This window comes from Bubalus bubalis, chromosome 10 (genome assembly GCF_019923935.1).
Source record: "Bubalus bubalis isolate 160015118507 breed Murrah chromosome 10, NDDB_SH_1, whole genome shotgun sequence".
Lineage (NCBI taxonomy): Eukaryota > Metazoa > Chordata > Mammalia > Artiodactyla > Bovidae > Bubalus > Bubalus bubalis.
In genome coordinates this window covers 27,380,097-27,404,306 of record NC_059166.1, presented here as the reverse complement: position 1 = coordinate 27,404,306, position 24,210 = coordinate 27,380,097, and the positions used below count along the sequence as shown (strand labels likewise).

At 36.3% G+C, this 24,210-nt stretch overlaps 2 protein-coding genes across 13 annotated transcripts in view; one reads left to right on the top strand and one right to left on the bottom strand.

The window, feature by feature from the left end:
- ECT2L (epithelial cell transforming 2 like) overlaps window positions 1-3,023 on the top strand; it is a 74,655-nt gene extending 71,632 nt beyond the window's left edge. For all 3 annotated transcript variants that reach the window (XM_025295008.3, XM_044924169.2, XM_044924168.2), the window contains 2 exons: window positions 1,177-1,349; window positions 2,630-3,023. In XM_025295008.3, the coding sequence (XP_025150793.3) occupies window positions 1,177-1,349; window positions 2,630-2,757 (301 nt within the window). In that variant the 3' untranslated portion in view covers window positions 2,758-3,023. The remainder of the gene's footprint in view (window positions 1-1,176; window positions 1,350-2,629) is intronic.
- A 1,958-nt stretch (window positions 3,024-4,981) lies between these two features.
- Window positions 4,982-24,210, bottom strand: part of REPS1 (RALBP1 associated Eps domain containing 1) — a 90,318-nt gene continuing 71,089 nt past the window's right edge. For 4 of the 10 annotated variants that reach the window (XM_025295012.3, XM_006074665.4, XM_006074661.4 and 1 more), the window contains 8 exons: window positions 15,667-15,739; window positions 14,153-14,271; window positions 13,234-13,316; window positions 11,302-11,487; window positions 10,063-10,155; window positions 8,335-8,483; window positions 7,500-7,605; window positions 4,982-5,247 (listed from right to left, as the gene is read on the bottom strand). In XM_025295012.3, the coding sequence (XP_025150797.1) occupies window positions 5,179-5,247; window positions 7,500-7,605; window positions 8,335-8,483; window positions 10,063-10,155; window positions 11,302-11,487; window positions 13,234-13,316; window positions 14,153-14,271; window positions 15,667-15,739 (878 nt within the window). In that variant the 3' untranslated portion in view covers window positions 4,982-5,178. Of the gene's footprint in view, window positions 5,248-7,499; window positions 7,606-8,334; window positions 9,325-10,062; window positions 10,156-11,301; window positions 11,488-13,233; window positions 13,317-14,152; window positions 14,272-15,666; window positions 15,740-24,210 lie in introns of those variants that run through there. The other 6 variants (XM_006074664.4, XM_006074668.4, XM_006074663.4 and 3 more) reach the window with 4 other exon arrangements.

The window sequence follows — 24,210 nt, the reverse complement described above, 5'->3', positions numbered from 1 at the left end:
TTAAAACAAACTACCTGTAAATAGATGCATACATAGGTACATATGTGAGTGACTACTTGAATGGGTTAAAAAAAAAGGAAAGAGTATATACTGTTTGGTAATGTGGGTAACATAAGTGGAGGGAGGAGTGAGCCAAAAAAGTGAAACAAAAGAGCAGTGCACGGAAACAACCGACAGTATATGCTGATGTAACTGCATCACTTCTGAACGACTTTATCTGGATCTAACTCACCAATTTAAAAATTAAACACAGATGATGACAATAAAAACTAAAAGAATTCCTCTGAATAAGCCAGTCAACTGAGTTGCTTGCTTAGAGTAACTTCTTGAGGGCTTCTTGATGCTTCTAGGAGAAAAACATTTTTGGGGGGCTATCCTCCATCAAAGTAACGAGCTTGCTGCACTTGGCCATTCCTGGTGCTGGACAGAGACTGGGGGCATGGGGTGAGGCTCTCCCAAGTTCCTCCCTAGTACATCATTTGATAACCCACACCAGAGCACAGTGAAATCTGCTAAACACAGTGATCTGACTCCATCAACAGAAAACCAGAGAGGATACTAGATGGAGGTTGGGGACCAAAAAATGCCTACCATTGACCATGGTAGCAACCTCAGTAGAATTGAAGAGCTACTTAAATCCAACTTTTCATCAATTTCTCTCCAACTGTATTAGAAAATTCTGTTTCCTACTTAGTAAATGCTTTTCTTTTCCCTGCTTTCTACTTAAGACACTGCACACCTTACTGATCCTTGTGCTTCTCTCTAACCCAACCAGTTATCCTTAAAGATGAAACCAAACTAAATGAAAACATTCCCTGCAGATTGTCTAAGTACATCAAACACAAAATACCAACACAGCTTTAACCTGACTTGTGTTGTAACACTGGGAAAATTCAGTGTTCATTTTTTCCTGCATCGACTGGATACTGTCCAATGGATAAGATCAAATCATTCCACCAGGAACCCTGAGGCCCACCCACATGACTGGTCTGACAGACAGAGGGACTATTCACACCGGGAGAAAATAATAGAGAACTTCAAAAAGTCAGTCCAAAGGTCTGAGGTGGGGAAAGACCCTGATGATGAGCTTATCAAGGTAAAGATGGTGAAGTGTGTAACAAAGCACATATGTATGCGTATGTAAAACTAAACTGCTCTTTCTCTTTTTTAAACCAGGCTCTATGAACATACCTGTGATCTCAGTCTTTTCCTCTTCAATGATGCACTGCTCGTTTCTAGTCGGGGTACATCTCATACTCCATTTGAAAGGACTTCAAAATCAACCTACCAATTCATTGCATCAGTGGCACTTCATAGGTTAATCATAGAAGACATACCAGATTCCAAATGTATGTATTCTCTTCCTCCAAAGAGATCACACCTTTAAGAAGCTGTATTATATAAAACTCATTAGCTATTAAAATAGGAAAGCAGGAAGAGAACTGGAATTTGCATTTGCAAATAATTTCCCAAGTATTTTTAGGATCTCATTAATGTAAACTTTCCTTTACCTTTGAAATAGCAAAAGAAAGGAATGCTGGCATCTTCAGACACATACCCTACACATTAGGAAAACAGCTTTCCAAAGACACAAAGGGAGACATAACCCTGTATCATTGCCAGGGAAGCTGGAGTTCTTAACCACTATTTTAACTTCTATTGCTTGTAGATGTTACAATTTTTATCTATTACTTTTCCATTATACTAGGACTAAGTGATTATTGCAGATTTGACTGTACTTTTTTCCGTAAATTTGCATTTAAAAGTTCTCTATAGGATGTATTTGCAAATGATGTTTAGTAACAAAACATTTAACTCATAATCTCAAAAGAAATAATCGTTACAAAAAGAAATCCTACTTAAACCTACTGTACCTTTTAGTTTTTATCTTACACTCTACTTACCAATCTTCAAAAGATCTATATCTCTTTTCCTATATTTCTGTTAGGCCAGACAATCTGAATGTAACACCTTTTGTTCCAATATTTTTCACTGCACGTGAAGGTAGGACTTGTGGGTAAAGCTAGAACCAAGATCTCAGAGAAGGAACTAATCTAAAAAGAGCTGCTTTCCATTAGCTTTGGCTTCATTTAAAATCTGAGAAAAATTGAACACTAAATGTGGGAATAAATATTTTCAAACTCAGGGTTAGTTATCCATAATGTGCATGACATGTCTCCTTCCATCTCCCCTTAATCAGCTGTGCTCTATGTCAGAACATCAAACGTAAGCTAAAAGTGGGCATTCAGCTAAGTCATCGTTGGCTTCTATCCTGGTGCTCATATCAGGGTGGCTAAGGTCCAGCTCTCAGCATCTCTTATCTACAATAACTCTTGTAAAGACCTTTACCGGTCCCAGTTCCTTCTGAAATTAAAGAATATCATATCATCTATTACTTTAAAAATAATTGCTAATTATAATTAAACAATTATAAAGACAAGTTTATTTTAGACTATATTTGAATTATTCAGTAATTTAGGAAGTTATATTCTAAACTGGATTTGTGTTTGAGACTTTAATTTTCAAAAAGTCTTCAAGATGATTTGATCAACTCTTGAATTTTAAAACATTTTTTCCTTTTGACGGTTACCTACAAAAATTAATTTATGTACTTCCAATATTTTTACAGTTATCAAGAATGCATTTATTCTTCAAGGTCCAAAACATGAATGGATTTGTGCAACAGAAGTTGAGGATGATAAATTTCTATGGTTGTCTGTACTCCAAAATGCCATCAAAAGTAGTATGGAAAAGTGAGTCTGGACTTCAAACACCAGGGGTGCCAATCTGCCCTGACAAAGACAGCATGTTGTTTTCTGTTCCAGAAGATCCAGTAAGAAGCAGAATAATGGTTCATCACAGATGATCGGTGGATGAACTAGGGGGACGCATAAAGTTCCTCCTAACTTTTAAACTTTATCGTCTATGCTAAATTAGGTGAAATGGATAAGAAAAATTTGAATATAAAAATTTGAACCACTTCTTTTGATAGTTGTTTTTCATGGACAGTATTATTTAATCTGACTGACAAAACCTAAGACTGAAAAGGATATTGAGTATTTAAAGATTTGTTTTCTGATCTAATGAAAAATAAAGTCATAATGAAAAGTATTTCTTAAATGATCAGTCCAGAGAAATGTCTTAATCTGTTGGTGATTTATCAACGTCTTTTAACATTTCCATGAAATAGTTATGGATTTTAAAAATATGTATAAGAAATCTAAACAGTACTTTACTAAAAAACTGGTCCCATATATCCAAAATATGAATGTATTTCTACAGAGAGCATTAAAAACATACCACTATAAAGCACTAAAATTTTCTGTAATTCTTAAGTGTTCTTTTGTTACAAAATTAAATTCTTAGACCTTCCAAATAAAATGGTTTAAAAATTTGTTACATTGCTAAATTAGAAGACTGTTTGGTAGAGGGTGAGGGGGTACAAAAAACAAAAACAAAACTTGCCTGTAATGGAATTTAGCTGAGTAAAAACTGAAGAAATTAAGACAATTCTATTTAAAACAGAAAAAAATAGGTATTGAGTAGTTTCCTGGGCCCTTAAAGCTTTAATTATTTAATAAACTGAAGCTATAAGCTGGTTAGCCACTTTGAAACTTTGGCTGATATATGCAGTAGTAATAGTTTTATTCAGTTAATGGCAGATAACATTGTATTAATCTTGGAAGGTTTTGGCTGTCAGTTTCCTCTTTGCTTCAAATTCTCCTTTAAGGAAATGAAATCTACTAGTACAGTCTAGGATTGTGAAATAGGCTATTTTAAACATTTTCTTTTTTCTATAACAAAAATACAAATTCCTTCTAATTCTTAAAAAATGTACAAAAGTTAAAATGTTGTTTTTAATTAGTGTAAAATCACACTTCTGATTATGATAAAACCATGCAGCTGAACATCTATGTCAGATAGAATAAAACATTAAAGGAATGCCTGCTCTTAGTCAGCAATAAATGTAAATTCACAAATGTGATCAAAATGGAAATACCATATAATACAAAACAAATCCTGAGACACTACATTATCCTGAATAGGACATACTTTAGAAACTCTTTGTTAATAGGAAAAGTCTCTCTCTATAGCAAAAGGATGGAGTAGAAATGGTAACCCACTCTAGTATTCTTGCCTGGAGAGTCTCATGGACAGAGGGACCTGACAGGCTACAGTCCATGGGGTCGCAAATAGCTGGACATGACTGAGGGACTAAACAACAAAAACATGGCAAAAGAAAGAGTAACAAGAGAGCTAAAGATAACTAGGAATCTTAAGGAATTTTCATTTATTATAATAGTGAATAATTAAGATCCTCAGAAGTTCTAAAACATGTTACTTGAAAACACTTCTAGAGACTGATGAACATAAGCTTATAATTGCGAGTTTAGTGCATAAATCATGCAAAAAGTGACGTCTGCAACTGGACAGTACTTTTGTGGCTTGCAGCATCAACACTTTCCCTTTGCTTCTAGCAGACAATTTAAAAATGCCTATTTCAGTTACTTCCTAATTTTACAGGACTGCCGAGGAATTAAAATCTCACAAACAACAAAGTTAAAGTCACAGGTGATACTGATCAAATGTTCGTAAGGAAAACATAAAATCTGCCCTCTAAGCTGATGTGAAAAAGCCTGAAAGTGCCATGAGACTCTTGAAGAATGTTGATTACGGCAGAGCTTATAGTTAAAGTATGCCTTATCCAATACAGTTCTTTCAAATTAAAAATCAAATAGGAAACGCATTTTCAAGATTTTTGGATTCTTTAAGTATTAAGCCTAAAAGACAAATTGACAGTTTATTTAATTTTGTCTCCTTTTGAAAATATTTCTGAGTTTGTGCGTAAGGTGTTAAATGAGAAGCCCATTCTGTAAATTCAAGCAGTGTGAGGTTTTGGCCACTAAGTATAATGCACCCAAGTTATGGGATAACAAGGGGGGAGGCGGGCTGTGCCAACAAACACAATACACCCTCCAGAAAAAGTCATCCTGACCCTTTTATTGTTGAAATTAAAAAATAAAAGATACTTAAATACAATGGTGAACATATAGGGCAAAACAGAACCATAAAATTTAATGTTGAATTAAGCAGTGAGCTGAATGTCTGGGTCTCCAAATTGGCTTTGAACCCAAAACTGCTTAAAAATGGGTATGTTCACAGTTAACGGCAATTGGCTTATAGGTGAGAGAATGGTCGAAGCTGTTCCAGTTGAACTTCCAGGGAAATTCTCTCCTCAAGAACATCCTGAAAAAGATGGAAAGACAAGTTATGTTTCAACATATACAAAAATGAAGGCACATCTAATAGCAGCTCTGCATCAATAAAACACTTTACGTTCCTTAAGAAGATGCAGGGACAGCTGTACCTTTTAGAAACATAGTTTCTTTATAGGTGTGTACATTAAAACACAATCTTAAAATCTTTTTTTCTCATTATTTTAAATCAGGGTAATCAAATGTTTTTTTCCTTCATTATTAGAAAAGCCAGTATTTGCAGATGGTGGCTATTAATGCATGAATTTTGCACAAAGCCCACCCCTTGCAATAACTGCAGATGAGCTGGTTAACAAAGATTCTTTCCCCTGGTGATTACCTCTGGTCATAACAACTCCTGCACCTCATTTTGAGCTTCCATTTCACAACAAATAAATGTATTTTATAATCAAAATTTCTAATGACTGTCGATTTGGGGCAGTCTTTTCAGAGTCAGCAACTTCTTATGCAGCCATATCCTTTTTTTCTTTTTCTCTATCACACTGACAGTATCATGTTTTAACCAGAATGACCTCCTATCTGGTACCATACTTTCTCAAAGGATAATGAGAAAAGTGATTTTTAAAAACAGCTTCTATATACATGTTTCTATGGTTTTTCGTAGTTCTTCAGAAAAACATGCATTAACAAAACTTTCACCTCAAGGTATGCTACTAGCAAGCTTGTCATTTAGTTTTACATTCTTCCTTTACAATGGACCAAATTCACAAGTCATAGAACAGCTATGAATATCTTCTTTGATTAAAGAGTTATACATAATATTATTCCTTTAACATATATTTATCAAATGCCCAACATGTGTGAAGTTTTGAGGACAGAGACACGATGGTTATAAATCTATCCAGGACAATCTCAGTTTATCTCTGATGTCCTGGCCTATATATTAACACATCCTTTTCTCTTAAAAGTACTCTGGTTTGAACAATGTATTACATGGTCACTGTAAACGGGAATGATTATGACTTAGCCTCAGTGAGTTCAGGTTAGTAGGACAGAGACACAAATGTGCCATAGATATGGACAATTTAATAAATGCTAGAAAAGGAATATGAACAGAATACAGAATATTCTGTATTCATTTTACATTTCCATGGACTCCTTCCTCATCTTTATGGTTTACAACCTTGCTACTCAAAGTGGAGTCAACTGTCCCGAAGCATCTCCTTCACCTAGAAGCTTAGTAAAAATTGCAGTCATCTCAGGTCCCTCTCCATACCAGACATGAATCAAAATTTTCATTTTAACATGTGACCCCTTCCTAAGTGTATACAATTAAGGTTTGAGAACCACTGGTTTATAAGATGTGAATGAATGCCTAATAATGTTGATGAATCATACATGATTCTGCTTGCTGGTTTTTATGTATAGGGATTCAAAAAAATCATGGTTAGTAGTAAGCAAGAAAACAAACTCATCCTCTCAAGCACAGATGACAGAAGTACACGCTGGCCCTGAGCACCATTTCTATTTAAGGGTTGTCTTTTCTGTTTTAGAGATGATCTAAATTGCCCCCATCCCTCTTCTTTAGACCTGTCATTTTCACAGAATCTAAGTTGTTTTGATAAAAGGATAAATTTACAATACTTGAATCATTGTAGAATTAGTGTGTAGACAGCCACATATATGATCCTGGAGGTAGCTGAGGTCACATTTCTACTCTTGGGTTTCATTATGAAAGTTAACGAACATTTTCAGTTCAGTTCAGTAGCCCAGTCATGTCCAACTCTTTGCGACCCTATGGACTGCAGCACGCCAGGCCTCCCTGTCAATTGCCAACTACCAGAGTTTACTCAAATTCATGTCCATTGAGTCAGTGATACCATTCAACCATCTGGTCCTCTGTTTTCCCCTTCTCCTGCCTTCAATCTTTACCAGCATCAGGGTCTTTTCAAATGAGCCAGTTCTTCGCATCAGGTGGCCAAAGTACTGGAGTTTCAACTTCAGCTTCAGTCCTTCCAATGAATATTCAGGACTGAACATTTTAGGAATATGCTTTACATACATGTAGGATAAGGAAATCATACAAAAAATGAGTACAGGAAATTCTTTTTAATATTAAAAGATTCAAAGGCATATAAAACATTTTAGATCCATACTTCTCCTGCTACTTGGAAAAGTTTCATACTAGTGTAAGAACTGGTGGATCACCTCCAAGTCTAGTTCAACACTAAGAGGCTCTGAGTCCATGGAACTTTCCAAATAAAGATTCAGAAACTACATTACCTTTAACTGTTGCTGCAATTCACTATTCAATCTGGCCAAAACTGTGTTGGTTTCCTTATTGCGTCTAATTGATGCCTGAATAGCTTTCTTATCTTTCCCAACAGACCTGAGAAGATAAAGACAGCAAAAAACTTGACCTTCATTCTTCTTATTAAATTTGCTCCATTCTTCCCTGTGATCTGTGGCTAATCCCAGAATGCTGAGGGAGCATCTTTGCCCTGCTAGCATAGCTCAACCTTGCTTGATCAGTTTTAAAGCTCAACCAAAAACTACTAAGCTTCAGAGGCTTAATTACTGTAGTTATTGATTTAGTGACTTTTCTGTAGAATCACCTGAGTTTAAGTCAGTGCAGAGCAGGTATAAGCAAACTTTTTCTATAAATGGTTAGATAGTAAATATTTTAAGCTTTGAAGACCATACCATTTCTGCTGAATATTCTGGGGTTTTTTTTAAAAATCTTTTTTCTCTTTTTAAACAAAAATGTAAAAGCCCTTACAAAAACTGGCCATGGGTTGACTTTGGCCCATAAGCCCTAGCTTGCCAATTCTTGATTCTAGAACAACCATAGTTAAAACATCAGTGTTACTATGCAGTATAATTTTTAAAGTCTGCTCTAGGATTTGCAACTTGAGTTGAACTTAATAACAGAAGCGGGGGAAAAGCGGAAAGAATATTCCACTTACTCATAAATGAGAAAACTCTCAAAGGGGAACAGTGGAGGACCTGTGCTCAACTACAGGACCAGTCTGACCATAATTCCTTTCTGTTTAATATTTTTAATTACTGTGCATTTTGTTTCCAGTAATTACACGTGTTTAGGAACAGCTTTGATTACCGAGGAATAGAAGGTTGTGATGCAAGAACAGCAGCTAGGACACCTGTCTTCTGTGTATGTTCATCAACTTCTGGCCTTAATTCATCTTCTGATTTTAATCTCCTTCGAACAGGTTTAGGTGGTGGAGCAAGAGGTGTTGTGCCTTTGCTCTGGGAGACAAGAATTTCATGAATAATAAGCATTTCTTAAAGACATTTGTGGTTTGTTAGCACTTTGCCAACATCATATGCTTTCTTTAAGCCTTTCATTCTCTAAAAATTATGGGTCCTACTTTAAAGCAATTTATATATTTGTGGCAACAGCTAACTTAAATTACAATGGGAAAGAATGTTCCTAGTGACATCACAAGTGTAAATGTACCTATTAGACAAAATTTTTACAGGGTGACATAACAAGCTCAAGGCCCAAATTCTGTGACTCAAGGCTATAATATTCAGTTTTAACATAACACACTCAATATATATCTGTTCAATAACTATAAAAGGGAGTCTCTAGAAATATGCATCCAGTATCACCAGAGGGTTTTCTATTCAAATATCCTAAGATATATTATCTTAATGAATACTTTATAAAGAAGTGGAAAACCAGGTAATTCTTTAAAAAATCTTTCATTAAGATATATAATAACTCTTAAAAATGAGTGGCTATTTTATTGGAGATCTGTCCTCAACAGAATCAAATATAACAGTCTGGTATTTACTGTAACCTGATTTGACCTGTTAATAAATAAAAACAAGAGTCAACTGCCATCCCTTTGGGTAAATGCTATTTTTAATCTATTGCCATTTACTGACAAAATAAAATTCACTATTAAAAAAATTAAAGAAGTACTAACAGTAAAAAAAAAAAAAAAAAAAAGTGTCCAGAAAGTAGCATTTAAATACTTTCAGAAACACTCACTGTTTTAGTGACTACTGGAGATGTCTCAATGATAACAAAAAAAGTGACCAAAATTTTTTTCTCAAAAAGTGTCTTGTTATCTGCAATGTACTTTGAAATGCAAACAACAGATAAGAAGGAGGGATATAGAGAGAACGATGCAGGTATAAAGCAAGTATATTAACACAAGGAAAAATGTTATATTTTTCTATTTCTTTAACTCTGTATTTATATGAAATGAAGAACATTCACTAAACATACTGATAGTCATTTCATTATATATGTAAGTCAAATAATTATGTTGTACACCATAACTTATACTGTGTTATGTGTCAATTATATCTTAATAAAACTGGAAGAAAAATATAGTAAATATTAATGGTACAATCAAGGTGTTGCTTTATTGTTGTACAATATAAAATTCTTTCAACTCTTCTGTATGTTTAAAATTTTTTGCAATAAATTTTTGGGAAAACATTATTCCTAAGACAGCTAAAAAAAGGCAGAGAGGATAATATTAACCTTAGAGGGTTAATAATCTTTCCCTGTTATACTCAGAACTGAAATAACAGAAACTGAGTATAACAAAAAAGGAAGTTCTACTTTATGTACTTGAAACAATGTAATAACCACACAAAATCTGAGAACCTGTGGCACGCATTCATACAAATGACAGGCTATCATCTCTACCTCTAGGTGGACTGTGTTCTGAGACAGGCTCTATGTATTACAGTTTAAGGCAGTGAAATGGGTTAGATGATCTCTAACTTTATTTGTAAGATTTTCAAATTATATCATATAATTTTTATATGTATAAAACAATCAATACTATAAAAGACTTTTGTATACCACATTGGCGGGAGCACTAGCAGCTGTCTTTTCTTCAATCTTACTATCTGTTTTGGCAACTCGAGAACTTGCAGGATCAGAAGCTTTTTCAACCTAGAGATGAGTATATTATTATTACAAATTATATATAAGTAACATACATATATGAATAATTATATAAGTAACAGATCAGAGAGCAAAATGTTTAGAAAACATTCATTCTAACAGTAAGAAGCTCAGATGAAGATGAGAGGAGTCTGAGACTACCTTGTGAAATGATCATGCATCTGCCCCTTTAGGGCAGAGAGGGAAGAGAATACATCTCTGAGGGGATGGCTGACGATGTCTGGGAAGTTCTTTGATTGTGGGAGGGTACATACAAGTACCCACTGCACACCGCTACTCCCACCTCAGGCCCGCTCTGCCTTCCTGGAGGTACAGCCCATTTCCCTAAGTAGCCCCAGGCCAGGCAGAAAGTTTGAAGAACTAGCTGGTAGAAAATTTTCCATGGACCAAATCTGTAAGAACTCTCTATGTAAATTATGCCAGTCAAATGTCAGTTTTTTAAATCTATTAGAGAAGATCAGTACAAACTGGAATAATCAGAGCAAACTTCAGAATTCCCGTTCCCTCCAACTCCATATTTACACTTATGAGGACAGGGATCCCTGTCCCTCATAGAGAAGTTTTGCTGCTAGAACCAAACAGTCCCCCAGAACACTGGCTGCAAAGATGAATTTCTGGCATCCTGTCGTCTGTAAGTCTGTCTAACTGATGTGACTTACTCCCATACAATTTTCACCAAATCACACAATCAAATGCTTAGCATTAAGATGCAACACCATAAACTGACTTATTCTTAAACAAACTGAGGGTAGCTATGGCAACCACAGCTTCTTCTTATACAGAAATCTTTGAATCACACAATCAGATGCTTAGCATTAAAATGCAACTCCCAGAACAGTGTTTTAGCCAAAACCAGATGGTTGCATCTTTTCATGTGACATCTACCCTTCATCCAGATATTGATTCTTACTAAGCATTTTATGCAACCAGCAGGTGGTCTGAGGCCAGTAAGAAATTGAGAAGCATTGATCTAGGGAATATAAACCCTCTAAAAGCAGCAACAGCAGGTATTTTACTCACTGATGTCCCTTCTATTATCTGCCCTTTTAGGGGTTCCTCTGTTTAAAGACTGGCTTATGAGCACAATATTGGAAGATTCCCAGCAGAAAATTAGAGAAGCCCTTGAAAACTGACCGGCAAGACCTCTGGATGTTTCTCGGCTTCATCATCTTGTTCTTCATTTACATTTGATGCAGCAAATACTTCAAATTGGCTGAAATCTGCAAAATTTGGTTGTTCTGGTATCTGCTGAGGTGAGGTACTAGTGTGAGTTATTAGGCCATCGGCATCCACTGGGCGATGCACAACGGGACCAGGAGCCTACAGGAGGGTTTAGGACACAGGAAGGAGCAAATCATTTTACTGATCTAGTGTCACAGAACAGCCTTCCTTTTCTTTGAAAATTTATTATAAGGATGTTCTGATTTATTAGCTGAAAATTCAGGAAGGTGAGCTACAGTAACATTTAGCTCTAAACAACCTTGAGTGAAATGCCAAGACAGTAAAAAATTAAGATAACAAATCTCCAAATAACAAGATACTTTCACAAAATTCTTATTGCCAAGAATGTGCATCAAAGGAAAGAAGTTCTGGCCTTAATCTCTGATTCTCCCCTTGCATCTATTTTTTCTTAATTAGGTTGCTGCATAATTGTTCATTATTTTAAAAAACTGTTTTTAAAAATGTTTCATTATGTTTCTAAAAAGACTGTTATCTTTAAAGTGTGAAAACCAGTGCTCTAGCTGTTCTCCAGCACTCCAGTGCACTCTTCTTCAATTTGTCCTTCACTCTTTACAAGATCAATTCTTCTGAAGTCTCCGCTTGAAAACTAAACTTATTGAGTATCTACTTTTGACCAAACAAATAAGGTCCATCCTTAACAAAGCTGATAATCTAGTGCAGGATACGATAAAAGTAAACAAGGGATTAAAATACGGTGTGAGGAGTTTTGTGACAAAGGAAGCACAGGAAGCTAAAGGAATAAATCTGAAGTCTCTCCCCTGCTCAACCCTTAAAAAATTCTCCATATCCTACAAGAAAAACTCCACCATCTTAGTATGATATAGGAGATGCGCTGTCATTTCCTCACCTCTTCAATTTTATTTCCCATCACTCTAGTTGTACTGAACTCAGCAGCTTTTCCTTGAAGAATATGCCAGGCTTACCTTACCCTCTCTGCTACTCCTTCTGGTTGAATTGCCTTTTCCTCAAGAAATAGTATTTTATCTTTCAAGTCTCTGCTGAAGTCTAACTTCCTTCATTTTACTTGACTTTTTCAGTGTGATCCCTGATGTTACTAGCTAGGACATGTATGCTAAACATTTTATAAGTATGTCTACTACAGCATTTCTATTATAACTGTTTACAGGTCTGTTTTTTCCACTAGACTGGTTCTTGAGTCAAGGGATAATTCACTGGGTTTTACACCTTAATGCAGTAAAAGTATTTTGGTTGGCCCTTTAGATAAATAAATACTGGAATATTCAAATTTCAGTATCTTTGACAATTAGGAAACCATCTTTTTAACTACAAATAACCAATTTCATTATAAGACTCTAACTCAGAAAAATCAACCTAATTCATTCATGTAAAAATGTAGCTAGTCAGTCACATAAAACTAAGCTACAAACTAGAATCTATTTCGGAACATAATAGCTTTATGCAGACGCAACAACTCTGACCTGTTAGTTGTGTAACACTTTTCACTGATGCAGGAACGCATCTAGGGAGACACAGGGAGGTTACCCCGAGTCACCACTAGATCCAGGACATACATGGCATTCCTATCCCTCGATACACTGGTGCTTCTCCTAAACCCTCCTTTCCGAGACACTATCATTTGGTTCACTTCTAAGTTTCTTTCAAAAAACAACCCAAATCATTATTGGAATTCTTATCCTCTAAGAAAAGACCTAGCTTCTCCGAATTAAATATGCATTAAGAATGACAGTTAGGCAATTCCCGATTTTCAAAATAATTCTAGAATAGAATCAAAGACCTAACAGATAAACTGACCAAGGGGACTATAATCACTGATGCTTACTAATAAAGACCTAGGAGAATTACCTGTGAGGGCTGTGGTCTTGGAGGCACTGCAGGAGGTTGGGCAACAACTCCAGCCTGTTGCTGTCCTGTGTGAATACACAAGTCTTCTTTTTGTAAATATTTATAATTACTTTGCTAGTAGAGCAGATAGGCTGAATGAATGTGATCAAATGATAAAGATTTCAAATGCCAATGTATAGTACTGGAAGCCAAGTCCATCTCGTCAAACTGTCTGGATATGGTTGAATCTCACAGCCTCTTCTCAGACCTCACTTCTCTTGCTCTACTGCACACAGCACTCGTCTTGCTCCTCCCTGTTCCTGTAACACTATACATTCTTGGTTTTCTTCCCACCTTTATGACTACTTTTAGCTATCAAATATGAAGACTTACAAATTTCCTCTTTCCATTTAGCATTTTAGTATATCATTTCTATGTAAATGATTCTCAAATCATATATCAATCTTACTTAGCCCATAGGTCCAGCGACCTGTTGATTTTTCTCTTCTTTCTCATCATTCCAACCACATAATATCAAAAACAGAACATCATCACCCTCTATCCTAACTTTTCTATTTTGACCAACAGTAAGACCAGTCATATAAAAATTGAACCCTCTGAGTATTATGACTCCTCTCTCTCCTCTGTCATGTAATATAAGACCTATTAGCTTTTCCTCCTTAATATCTCCACATAAAATCTTTCTTTTAAAATCTCTTGTGGCATCTCTTAGGTTCCCATCTTTATCATTTGAACTCACATTTTAGATAGTCATTAAGGAAAATAAATTCCCTCTCATCTGATACTTTTTCAATTTAAAATTCTTCTTCAGATAAATATCAAAAAATAAGAGAAAACAAGATACTGTGTATCTTTAATCAACTAAATATATTTAACAATTTAACATATTTAATTTGTATCACAGTTCTCTAGCCCCTACCTGTTGTGACGGAAAAGGTCCGATTCATATCTAAAGATGATGATCTAGAATGAGAGGGCTGAGGCCTTGGAGGTGGAGGTGGTGGTGCAGTGTTTTCAGGCGATGTTCCTGAATGAGACCTGCAAAATTGGCCCTGTTACAATCGGTCATGTTATTGCAGCTTTTCTTTTTAAGCAATCAAACTTAGCTAAGCAACAAAGGATCTTATTGGTATGACATTTTCTCCAGAGGGTATACAAGTATTACAATGAATAGAGTACTATTTACAATGTGCATTCAACAAGCAGTTACTTAATATAGCAAATAATCTTCTTTATACATTTAACACAATTTTAAAGAACTTTAAAAAAAGTTATTAACATGAATTCAAGGTAGACTACTAACCAAGTGTAATGTTTTCATATTCAGTTAAAGGCAATATTAATCTGAAAAGCTGTTTTCAAAGAAGAGTAACTGTACTTTCAGATATGGTTAGCTTTCAACTTACTTAAATTTTGGTAAGCTGAAGTACACTTTGGCTTGACTATGTGAGATGCCATCTCATCTTAAAATCACTCATTTTAGAGGTGATTATACTCATGTTCACTCACTCTGGAGATCTGCTTATTAGCCACCAAAGTCTTCTATATTCTGAAGAATCTCATGGACTAAGACAATCTGATCCTCACTAATAGGAATAAAAAGCAGACTAAAATCCCAAATGAGAACTCTAAGACATATGAAGAAGCAGCCTTCTGACTGTGTGAGCTACTGGAAAGTCTACGTTACCAGTCTCTCCATACATCCTCCAGGTGTGTGGCAAAAGACTCTTATGATGTATGAAAAGCACCAGAGAAAGATGCTTCTGTCCTGTGCAGTTTTGAGAGGATGGTGAAGCCCTGGGAGACAGACCCCTTTGCCACCTCACCCTGTCCTGTATTATTTTTGTTTGTGCCCGAAATGTTAACATGTGACACAGGTCTTCAGGATGGGTAGGTAGCCCAACACTAGGCTGCATGTCCAGATGACACTTTAAAACACCAAATTCTTTTGGTACTTGTCCCATAAGGCTATAAAAGGAAATTTGCATATTTCATACTTAAAGAGACTCTCACTGCTCAGCTACCAAAAAGGACTGTATTAAACCAACTGCCAAGAAGTTATCAGTTTATTTTAAACCTTCCACAGAATACCAAGAAGACAACGATTCCTTTTGCTTTGCTTTTCTTTGGAAAGAATAAAAATCATTTCCCTTTTATATAAATCAATAGGTAACCTGACAGCCTTTAGAGAAGTGAAGAACTGAGAAAAATAATTTATGCATGCATGCATGCTAAGTCACTTAGACTGTGTGCGACCCTATGGACTGCAGCCCACCAGGCTCCACTGTCCACGGGATTCCTCAGGCAAGATATACTGGATGGGTTGCCATTTCCTTCTCCGAAAATAATTTATACTTGGTTTCAAATAATTTTCAATATTAAAATGTAACAAAATACTTTAATTATGCTTTTTTAATTAACAGAAACACTAACCTTTGACGAGTTACGTTGTTTCCAATCTGTTCTGGATCCGAAGTAAAAGAGTCTGAACTACTGTACCCATCTGCTGATAAATGGGATATATCCTATTTAATAATAATCATTTCTTTACTTTTTTTTCTATATGTCTTAAACAGGTAATTGAATTAATGTTTCAAACCAGGGATATTCAAAGATTGGCCAACGGGTTAATGTTTCATCATTGTATTACTAACCATAAAAGATTAGATATAAATCAAATAAATGGTGTACTTATACAATAAAATACTATGCACAGAGAGCAATTACAATCTAAAAAAGTTAGTTTGATAATAGAGAAATATTCAAAATTAGTTACATGGAAGCAGGGCAGAAAATAGTACACATATCACAATTTCATTTCATATAAAAATATAACATGCACAAAGATTAAGGTTGACAATGAATGTTAATTATGGTCATTTGTGGAACAGTGAGATTATAATTTGTATTTTCTTATTTTTGTTTATTACATTTCTACAAGTGTGAATAGTTTTTATAATGAAAAAAATTCCTTTTTAAAGGATAAATTAGAAGCATTTTAAGTTAAAAAGCAAACTTAAAAATTGTTTATGCAAATTAAAAAAATTTTGATAAAGGAATAAACTGTGCTTAGACAATGATAAAACTTATGAAATTAGCCAGAGGGTACCAATTTTTCACCTGAGGACATATTTTCAATTTCCTTAAAATCTTATAAAGGAGCAGAGAATCCCAGAATCAGACTAACAGCTATGAAGCAATAAAGAAGTTTTAAAACAGAAAACTCTAGGGATAATCTGAAGAAATACTATGAAATACCTTTCAAGAGTTATAAATAGAAGGGACTGGTTATTTAGTTTAGTTTCATTCCAAAGTGTATCCCGCTTCTTTTTCCTGTCAAATCACTGAGAAGTTTACTAATTGGTACAGGAATGATGCTAAAATTAACACATTCCCATTTGGACATTGTTAACAGGCATCTCAGACTGAACACGTCCAAAACTGAATTCCTACCCCTTTCTCCCACAAATCTTCTACTACAATAGACTTCTTCAATTTCCAGTTGCTCTGGCTAACATCCCTTGAATCACCCTGATTCCCTTGCCCCCACCCTTCACATCCTGTATCACAAAGGTAAACAAATCCTGTGGTCTTTTCCTACCAAAATCTAGCCAGAATCTGACCACTTCTTAGCACTTCTACTGCTACCACGACATCATCTTCTCTTGCCTGTATTATTATAACCGTTTCCTAAAACCGTCTTTCCCTGTTTGAATTCTTGCCTTCTTCTGATCTATTACCAATATAGCAGCCAGAATGATCTTGTTAAAAAAGGAAGGTCAGGTTACATCACTTCTCCATTCAGAAACCTTCTAAATGGCGTTTCATCTTTCTCGGTAGAAGTCAGTCTTTTTTTTTTGTTTGTTTCTTCAGCATTCTTTCATTTTTTTTTTAATTTTATTTTATTTTTAAACTTTACAATATTGTATTAGTTTTGCCAAACATTGAAATGAATCCGCCACAGGTATACCCGTGCTCCCCATCCTGAACCCGCTCCTCCTCCCCATACCCTCCCTCTGGGTCGTCCCAGTACACCAGCCCCAGAAGTCAGTCTTACACTGTTCCCTGGTTACTATTCTCCCACATGCTAGTTCTAGTTCAGGTATTTGCTGGCTGTTTCCAGCAGATATAAAAAGAAGGCATCTTCCCTAAACCAGGGCTCCATACTGGCTATTCCTTTGGCCTAAAACGTCCTTCCTTAAGATACACACACAGTTAAATTCATCTTCTTCAAGTTTTAACTCAAATACCACTTTTTGGTAAGGATTTCTTTGATCACCTTACTTAAACTGTCACGCCCTCTCCCCTTTCACAACTTAATTTTGATCCAGGGTATTAACTATATCCTAAGATAGTTATTTTTATTTCCTTTTTCTCTTGTCTCCCCTATAAAATGCAAACTTCATAAGGGCAAAGAATTTTTTGTTTTGTTTACTGCTGAATACTCAGTGTCTAGAACAGAGCCTGACACATATTAATAGTATTCCATTAACAATGACTGAATGAGCATACACACAATTTCCTGTGAAGGAAGAAAGGAGTGGGGAAGAGCTGGCTGAGAGGGACAGCCAACAGGAGGCCTGCCTTGAAGCAGGCGCAGTGGCAACTGGCATCCATTTATTAACGCGGAGGGTAGGGGTCTTTAAAAGAATTGACTATTCTCTGCATTACCCAGTGACGATAATACTAAATGGCTATATATTCAAATTATTCAGATTCTAAATGTAGACTAAGGATAAGAGACAAGATGGCAGAGGAGCAGGTGGAAGTGGAGTACACCTCTTCTTCACAGATGCATCAGGAACACATCTTCAGATGCAGAAGATCTTGCAGAGCACCAGCTTAGAGCTAGCAGGAGTCCCTGACCACTGGAAAGGAATATACAGATCCACACAAAACTGGGCAGGACCAAGAAGGGAAGGGAAAAAGAGGAGGAGAGTTAGCACAATTGAACCTGTCCCCAGCAGGTAGGAAAGTGGAAGAAGGGGTGATATCCCCATATCAGGGCAATTGGTTGGGACAAAGGGGAAGCATCTGAGACTATTGGAGAGTGAAGGAGCTGATCTGTGACCTTCTGAATGGAGTGAGAACCACACAGACAATCTGTGCCATGGCCCTACATAGCCCAGGGAGGGACACAGCCCACCAGAACGCAGAGCAGCTGGGAGCTGGAGCGTAACCGCAATCCCAGGGCAAGGACTGCTGTTGACTTTGGGGAAACAGCCGGAAGGGATGGGAGGGAGGAGACTGCTGTAGGGAATGCCTTTGGAATCAAGTCAGGTAGCCACGGAAGCAGGTGCTACTGCTGAGTCACATACAAGGAGTGGAGCCGTCACTTCTCCCCTATATGTTGGCATGAGCAGCCGAGTAACAGAGGAATACCCCAGAGAAGGTGGCCATCTGAGTGCCTGACATGCCAAGCAACAGAGAAGGACCCCCATCAGACCCTCTGAACGCCAGCTGCCAGAAGCTAGAAAGAGATTCTAACAGCACCATATCTCCTGTGCCCGTGGGTGCCAGCTTCCCGGCATACCTGGCGCCATCAGAGTCCCTGCGACCTAAGCAGTCGCACCACCTCCACACCTGGTCCTCCCTGGGGCAGACCCAAGTCCTAGAGGCAGCCTCAGGAACTAATTCCTGTAAATGACCCACAAGCAGAGGTGGGGATAAAACCACAACTGAGTTCCAGGGGCAGAGTGGACAAGGAAGAGGGTTGAAAACCTTTTTACCAGCTATACAAGCTAGAGATTATATCCACATGATCAACTAGGCAGACTCTGTGTCTATGGAATGCATAGAAGGGCGAGTGTATCCACAAAACAAAATGCCCTAGCTCTGACAGCTGTGGACACTGGAGGCAAGAACCTACAAGAGGAGAACTAGATTAGAGTCTGTGCTGTCCACACAGCTGGTCTAGAGACCAGCTCCCCCAATACTGGAGGGCTTCCTAGCGAGGTGGAAGTGGACTGTGCATCACAGTAGGGGAAGGGATGCTGACAGTTGAGACCTGAGAAAAACATTTATTATTATTCTTATATTTTGATTTGTTCTGTAGTTGATTCTGGTCTTCTTTCCTCTGATGCTGTGGTTGTTGACTTCATTATTATTTTATCTATTTAAGCTTTTGAGAATTTTTTAAAACACATTTTATTTCCTTCATATACATCTATCTCTACATTGGCTTTTTGCAGATCTGTGGGGCTTTTTCTTTGTTGTTGTTTCATTTTGTTTCCTTCTTATTATATAAAAATTTTATATATAAGATTTATATATTATTTATATATATGTATAATATATACACTATTGTATGCAATATATTCTTTTTATATATATACATATATATAGAATATATATATACATATATATAGAATATACAATAAGATTATTATATATAAACTCTTTATTATATATAAATCTTTTTTATATACTTTACTTTTCTATTTTTTTCTTTCTTCTTTTCACCATGTTTGTTAGTTTGTTTGCTTTATTCCTCAGCTGGCTCTCTTCTTTGGTCTTGTTCTGTTTAGTTAGTGTTGTTTTTAATTTGTTGATATCACTTATGGTTTCCTTTGCTCACAGGGTCACTCTCTTGTACTTTGTTTTCTTTGGACTATTTTGGTTTTGTGTGTGTGTGTGTTCCTTTGTTTCTGTTATTATTTGTCTGATTTTGAATTGACCATTTGTCTGGGGTTCTTTTTTGTGTGTGTTTGTTTTAATCCTCTTTACTGCCATAACAAACAGCTTGTGGGATCCTGGTTCCTTGATGAGAGATTGGGCCTGAGCCTCTGGGTTGGAAGCACTGAGTCCAGGACACTAGATGGCCAGAGAATTCCTGATCCCAGGGAGTATTAATTAGTGAGAGCTCCCATGAAGGCCTCTTCCTGTATCCAAGACCCAGCACCACTCAACTGCTGGCAGCACCAGCAAAGGGCACCTTACCCAAACAACAAGCAAGATGTCAAGAGGAGACAAGCTTCCCACAGACACCCCCAAACATACCACTAACACAGACCTGCTCAAGAGAGGGGGGAAAAACTCACCTTCTCCCACCAGAAGGCAAGCACAAGTCCCTCCCAACATAAAGCCTACACAAACCACTGGACCAACCGCACCCACTGATGGCAAGACCAAAAACGAGAGGATATGTCAAACACAGTAAGTTAGATAACATGAAAAAACAGAGAAATATTGTGCAAATGAAGGACCAAGGTAAAAACCCACAACACCAAATAAACAAAGAGGAAATAGGCCAACTACCTGAAAAAGAATTCAGAGTAATGACAGTAAAGATGATCCACAATCTTGAAAATAGAATGGAGAAAATGCAAGTCATTTAACACATTTAACAATGACCCAGAAGAAACAAAGAATGAACAGAGGCAAACACAATTACCGAAATTAAAAATAATCTACAGGGAATCAATAGCAGAATAACTGAGGCTGAAGAATGAACTGAAAGACAGAATAAGTGAAAATAACTGCTGAAGAGCAGAATAATCACAAAAGAATGAGAAGAACTGGGGATAGTCTCAGAGACTGCTGGGATAATATTAAACTACCCACTCCAGTATTCTGGCCTGAAGAATTCCATGGACTGTGTTGTAAAATATTAAACACACCAACATTCAAATTAAGGGGTCCCAGAAGCAGAAGAGAAAAAGAAAGGGTCTGAGAAAATTTTTTAAGAGATTATAGTTGAAAACTTGCTTAACATGTGAAAGGAAATAGCCAATCAAGTCCAAGAAGCACAGAGAGCTTCATAAAGGATAAATCAAAGGAGAAACATGCTGAGACACGTATTAATCAAACTGACAAAAATTAAACACAAAGGAAAAATATTAAAAGCAGTAAGGGAAAAGCAACAAGTAACATACAAGGGAAACTCCACACAGTTAACAGCTTCTTTCAAGAGAAACTCTGCAGGCCAGAGGCAATGGCAGGATGTATTTAAAGAAACAAAAGGGAAAAATCTACAACCAAGACTACACTACCCAGCAACAATCTCATTCAATATTGATAGAGAAATCAAAAGCTTTACAGATAAAAGTTAAGAGAATTTAGCACCACCAAATCAGCTTTACAACAAATGCTAAAGGGACTTCTATAGGCAGGAACACAGAGAAGGAAAAGACTTAGAAAAACAATTAAGAAAATGCCAATAGGAATATATGTATCAACAATTACTTTAAATGTAAATGGATTAAATGCTCCAATCAAAAGACATAGACTGGCTGAATGGATACAAAAACAAGACCCGTATATAAGCTGTCTACAGGAGACCCACTTCAGACCTAGACATATATATGGACAGAAAGTGAGAGAATGGAAAAAGATATACCATGCAAATGGAAACTGAAAGAAAGCTGGAGTAACTATTCTTATACCAGACAAAATAGACCTTAATATAAAGGATATTACAAAAATAATGACAGAAGGATACTACACAACGATCAAGGGATCAATCCAAGAAGACACAACAATTATACATATTTACACACCCAAAATAGGAGCATCTCAACACCAAAGGCAAACACTACAGTCATAAAAGGGGAAACTGACAGTAATACAATTAGTAAGGGACTTTAACACCCCACTTACACCAATGGACAGGTCATCAAAACAAAAAATAAGGAAACATAAGCCTTCAATGACACATTAGACCAGATGGATCTAACTTGTATCTTTAGGACATTCCATCCAAATGCAGAAAAATAAACCTTCTTCTCAAGGTCTGCACAAGGAACATTCTCCAGGGTAGTTCACATCTTGGGTCACAAATCAAGCCTTGGTAAATCTAAGAGAACTGAAATTATATCAAGCATCTTTTCTGACCCCAGTGCTATGAGACTAGATTATCAACTGCGGGGAAAAAAAGCTGTAAAAAACACAAACACATGGAGAATACATTTAAAACGTATTAAATAATACATTTTAAAATAAGCAACAGGTTACTGAAGAAATAAAAAGGGAAATAAACAAATACTTAGAAAAACAAATGATAATGAAAACATGATGACTCAATACCTATGTGATACTGCAAAAGCAGTTCTAAGAGGCAAGTTTATAGCAATAGAGTCCTACCTCAAAAAAAAGAAAAACACTGAATAGACAATCTAACCTTACACTTAAAGCAATTGGAAAAATAAGGGGAAAAAATCTCCAAGTTAACAGAAGGAAAGAAATAATAAAGATCAGAGCAGAAATAAGTAAAAAATAAAAGAAAGAACAGCAAAAATCAGTAAAACTAAAAGCTTGTTCTTCAATAAGATGAACAAAATTGACACATCATTAGCCAGACTCATTAAGAAAAAATGGAGAAGACTCAAATCAACAAAATTAGAAATGAAAAAGAAGAGGTTACAACAGACAATGCAGAAATACAAAGGATCATAAGAGACTATTACGAGCAACAATATGTTAATAAAATGGACAATCTGAAAGAAATGAACAGATACTTAGGAAAGTTCAACCTTCTAAGACTGAACCAGGAAGAAATAAAAATTTTGAACAAGCCAATCACAAGCACTGAAATCAAAACTGTGATCAAAAATCTCCCAAAAAACAAAAGTCAGATGGCTTCACAGGTCAATTCTATCAAATGTTTTGAGAAGAGCTATCCTTCTCAAACTCTTCCAAAAATTGCAGAGGAAGGAACACTTCCAAACTCATTCTATGAGGCTACCATCATCCTGACACCAAAACCAGACAAGGAAAATCACAAAAAAAGAAAATTACAGTCCATACCACTGATGAACATAAGAAGCAAAAATCCTCAACAAAATTCTAGCAAACACAATTCAGCAACACATTAAAAGGATCATACACCAAAATCATATTGGGTTTATCCCAGGGATGCCAGGCTTCTCCAATATATGCAAATCAATCAATGTGATACACCATATTAACAAATTAAAAGATAAAAATCATATGATAATCTCAACAGATGCAGAAAAAGCTTTTGACAAAATTCAGCACACATTTATGGTAAAACTCTTCAGAAAATTGGAATAAAAGGAACCTATCTCAAGTAATAAAGGTCATATATGATAAACCCAAGCAAACATTATTCTCAATGGTGAAAAACTGAAAGCATCTCCTTGAAGATCAAGAAGATGACAAGGGTGCCCACTCTTGCCACTATTATTAACAACATAGCTTTGGAAGTCCTAGCCATGGCAATCAGAGAGGAAAAAGAAATAAAAGGAATCCATATTGGAAAAGAAGAAGTAAAATTCTGTTTGCAGATGACATGATTCTCTACATACAAAACCTAAAGATACCATCAGAAAATCACTAGAGTTAATTGGTGAATTTGGTAAAGTTGCAGGATATAAAATTAATACACAGAAATCCCTTGCATTCCTATGCACTAAGAATGAAAAATCAGAAAAAGAAATTAAGGAATCAATCCCATTCACCATTGCAACAAAAAGAATAAAACACCCAGGAATAAACTTTGCTGCTGCTGCTGCTGCTGCTAAGTCGCTTCCATCGTGTCCGACTCTGTGTGACCCCATAGATGGCCTCCCACCAGGTTCCCCAGTCCCTGGGATTCTCCAGGCAATAACACCGGAGTGGGTTGCCATTTCCTTCTCCAATGCATGAAAGTGAAAAGTGAAAGTGAAGTCGCTCAGTCGTGTCCGACTCTTAGCGACCTCATGGACTGCAGCCTACCAGGCTCCTCTGTCCATGGGATTTTCCAGGCAAGAGTGCTGGAGTGGGGTGCCATTGCCAGGAAATGTAAAAGCAATATATGGAAAACTATTAAGACACTGATGAAGGAAATCAAAGACAACATCAACAGATGGAGAGATATACCATGTTCCTTCTTGGATTGGAAGAATCAATACTGTGAAAATGATAATACTACCCAAAGCAATCTACAGACTCAAAGCAATCCTTATCAAATTACCAATGACATTTTTTACAGAACTAGAACAAAAAATACCCACAATTTGTATGGAAACACAAAAGACC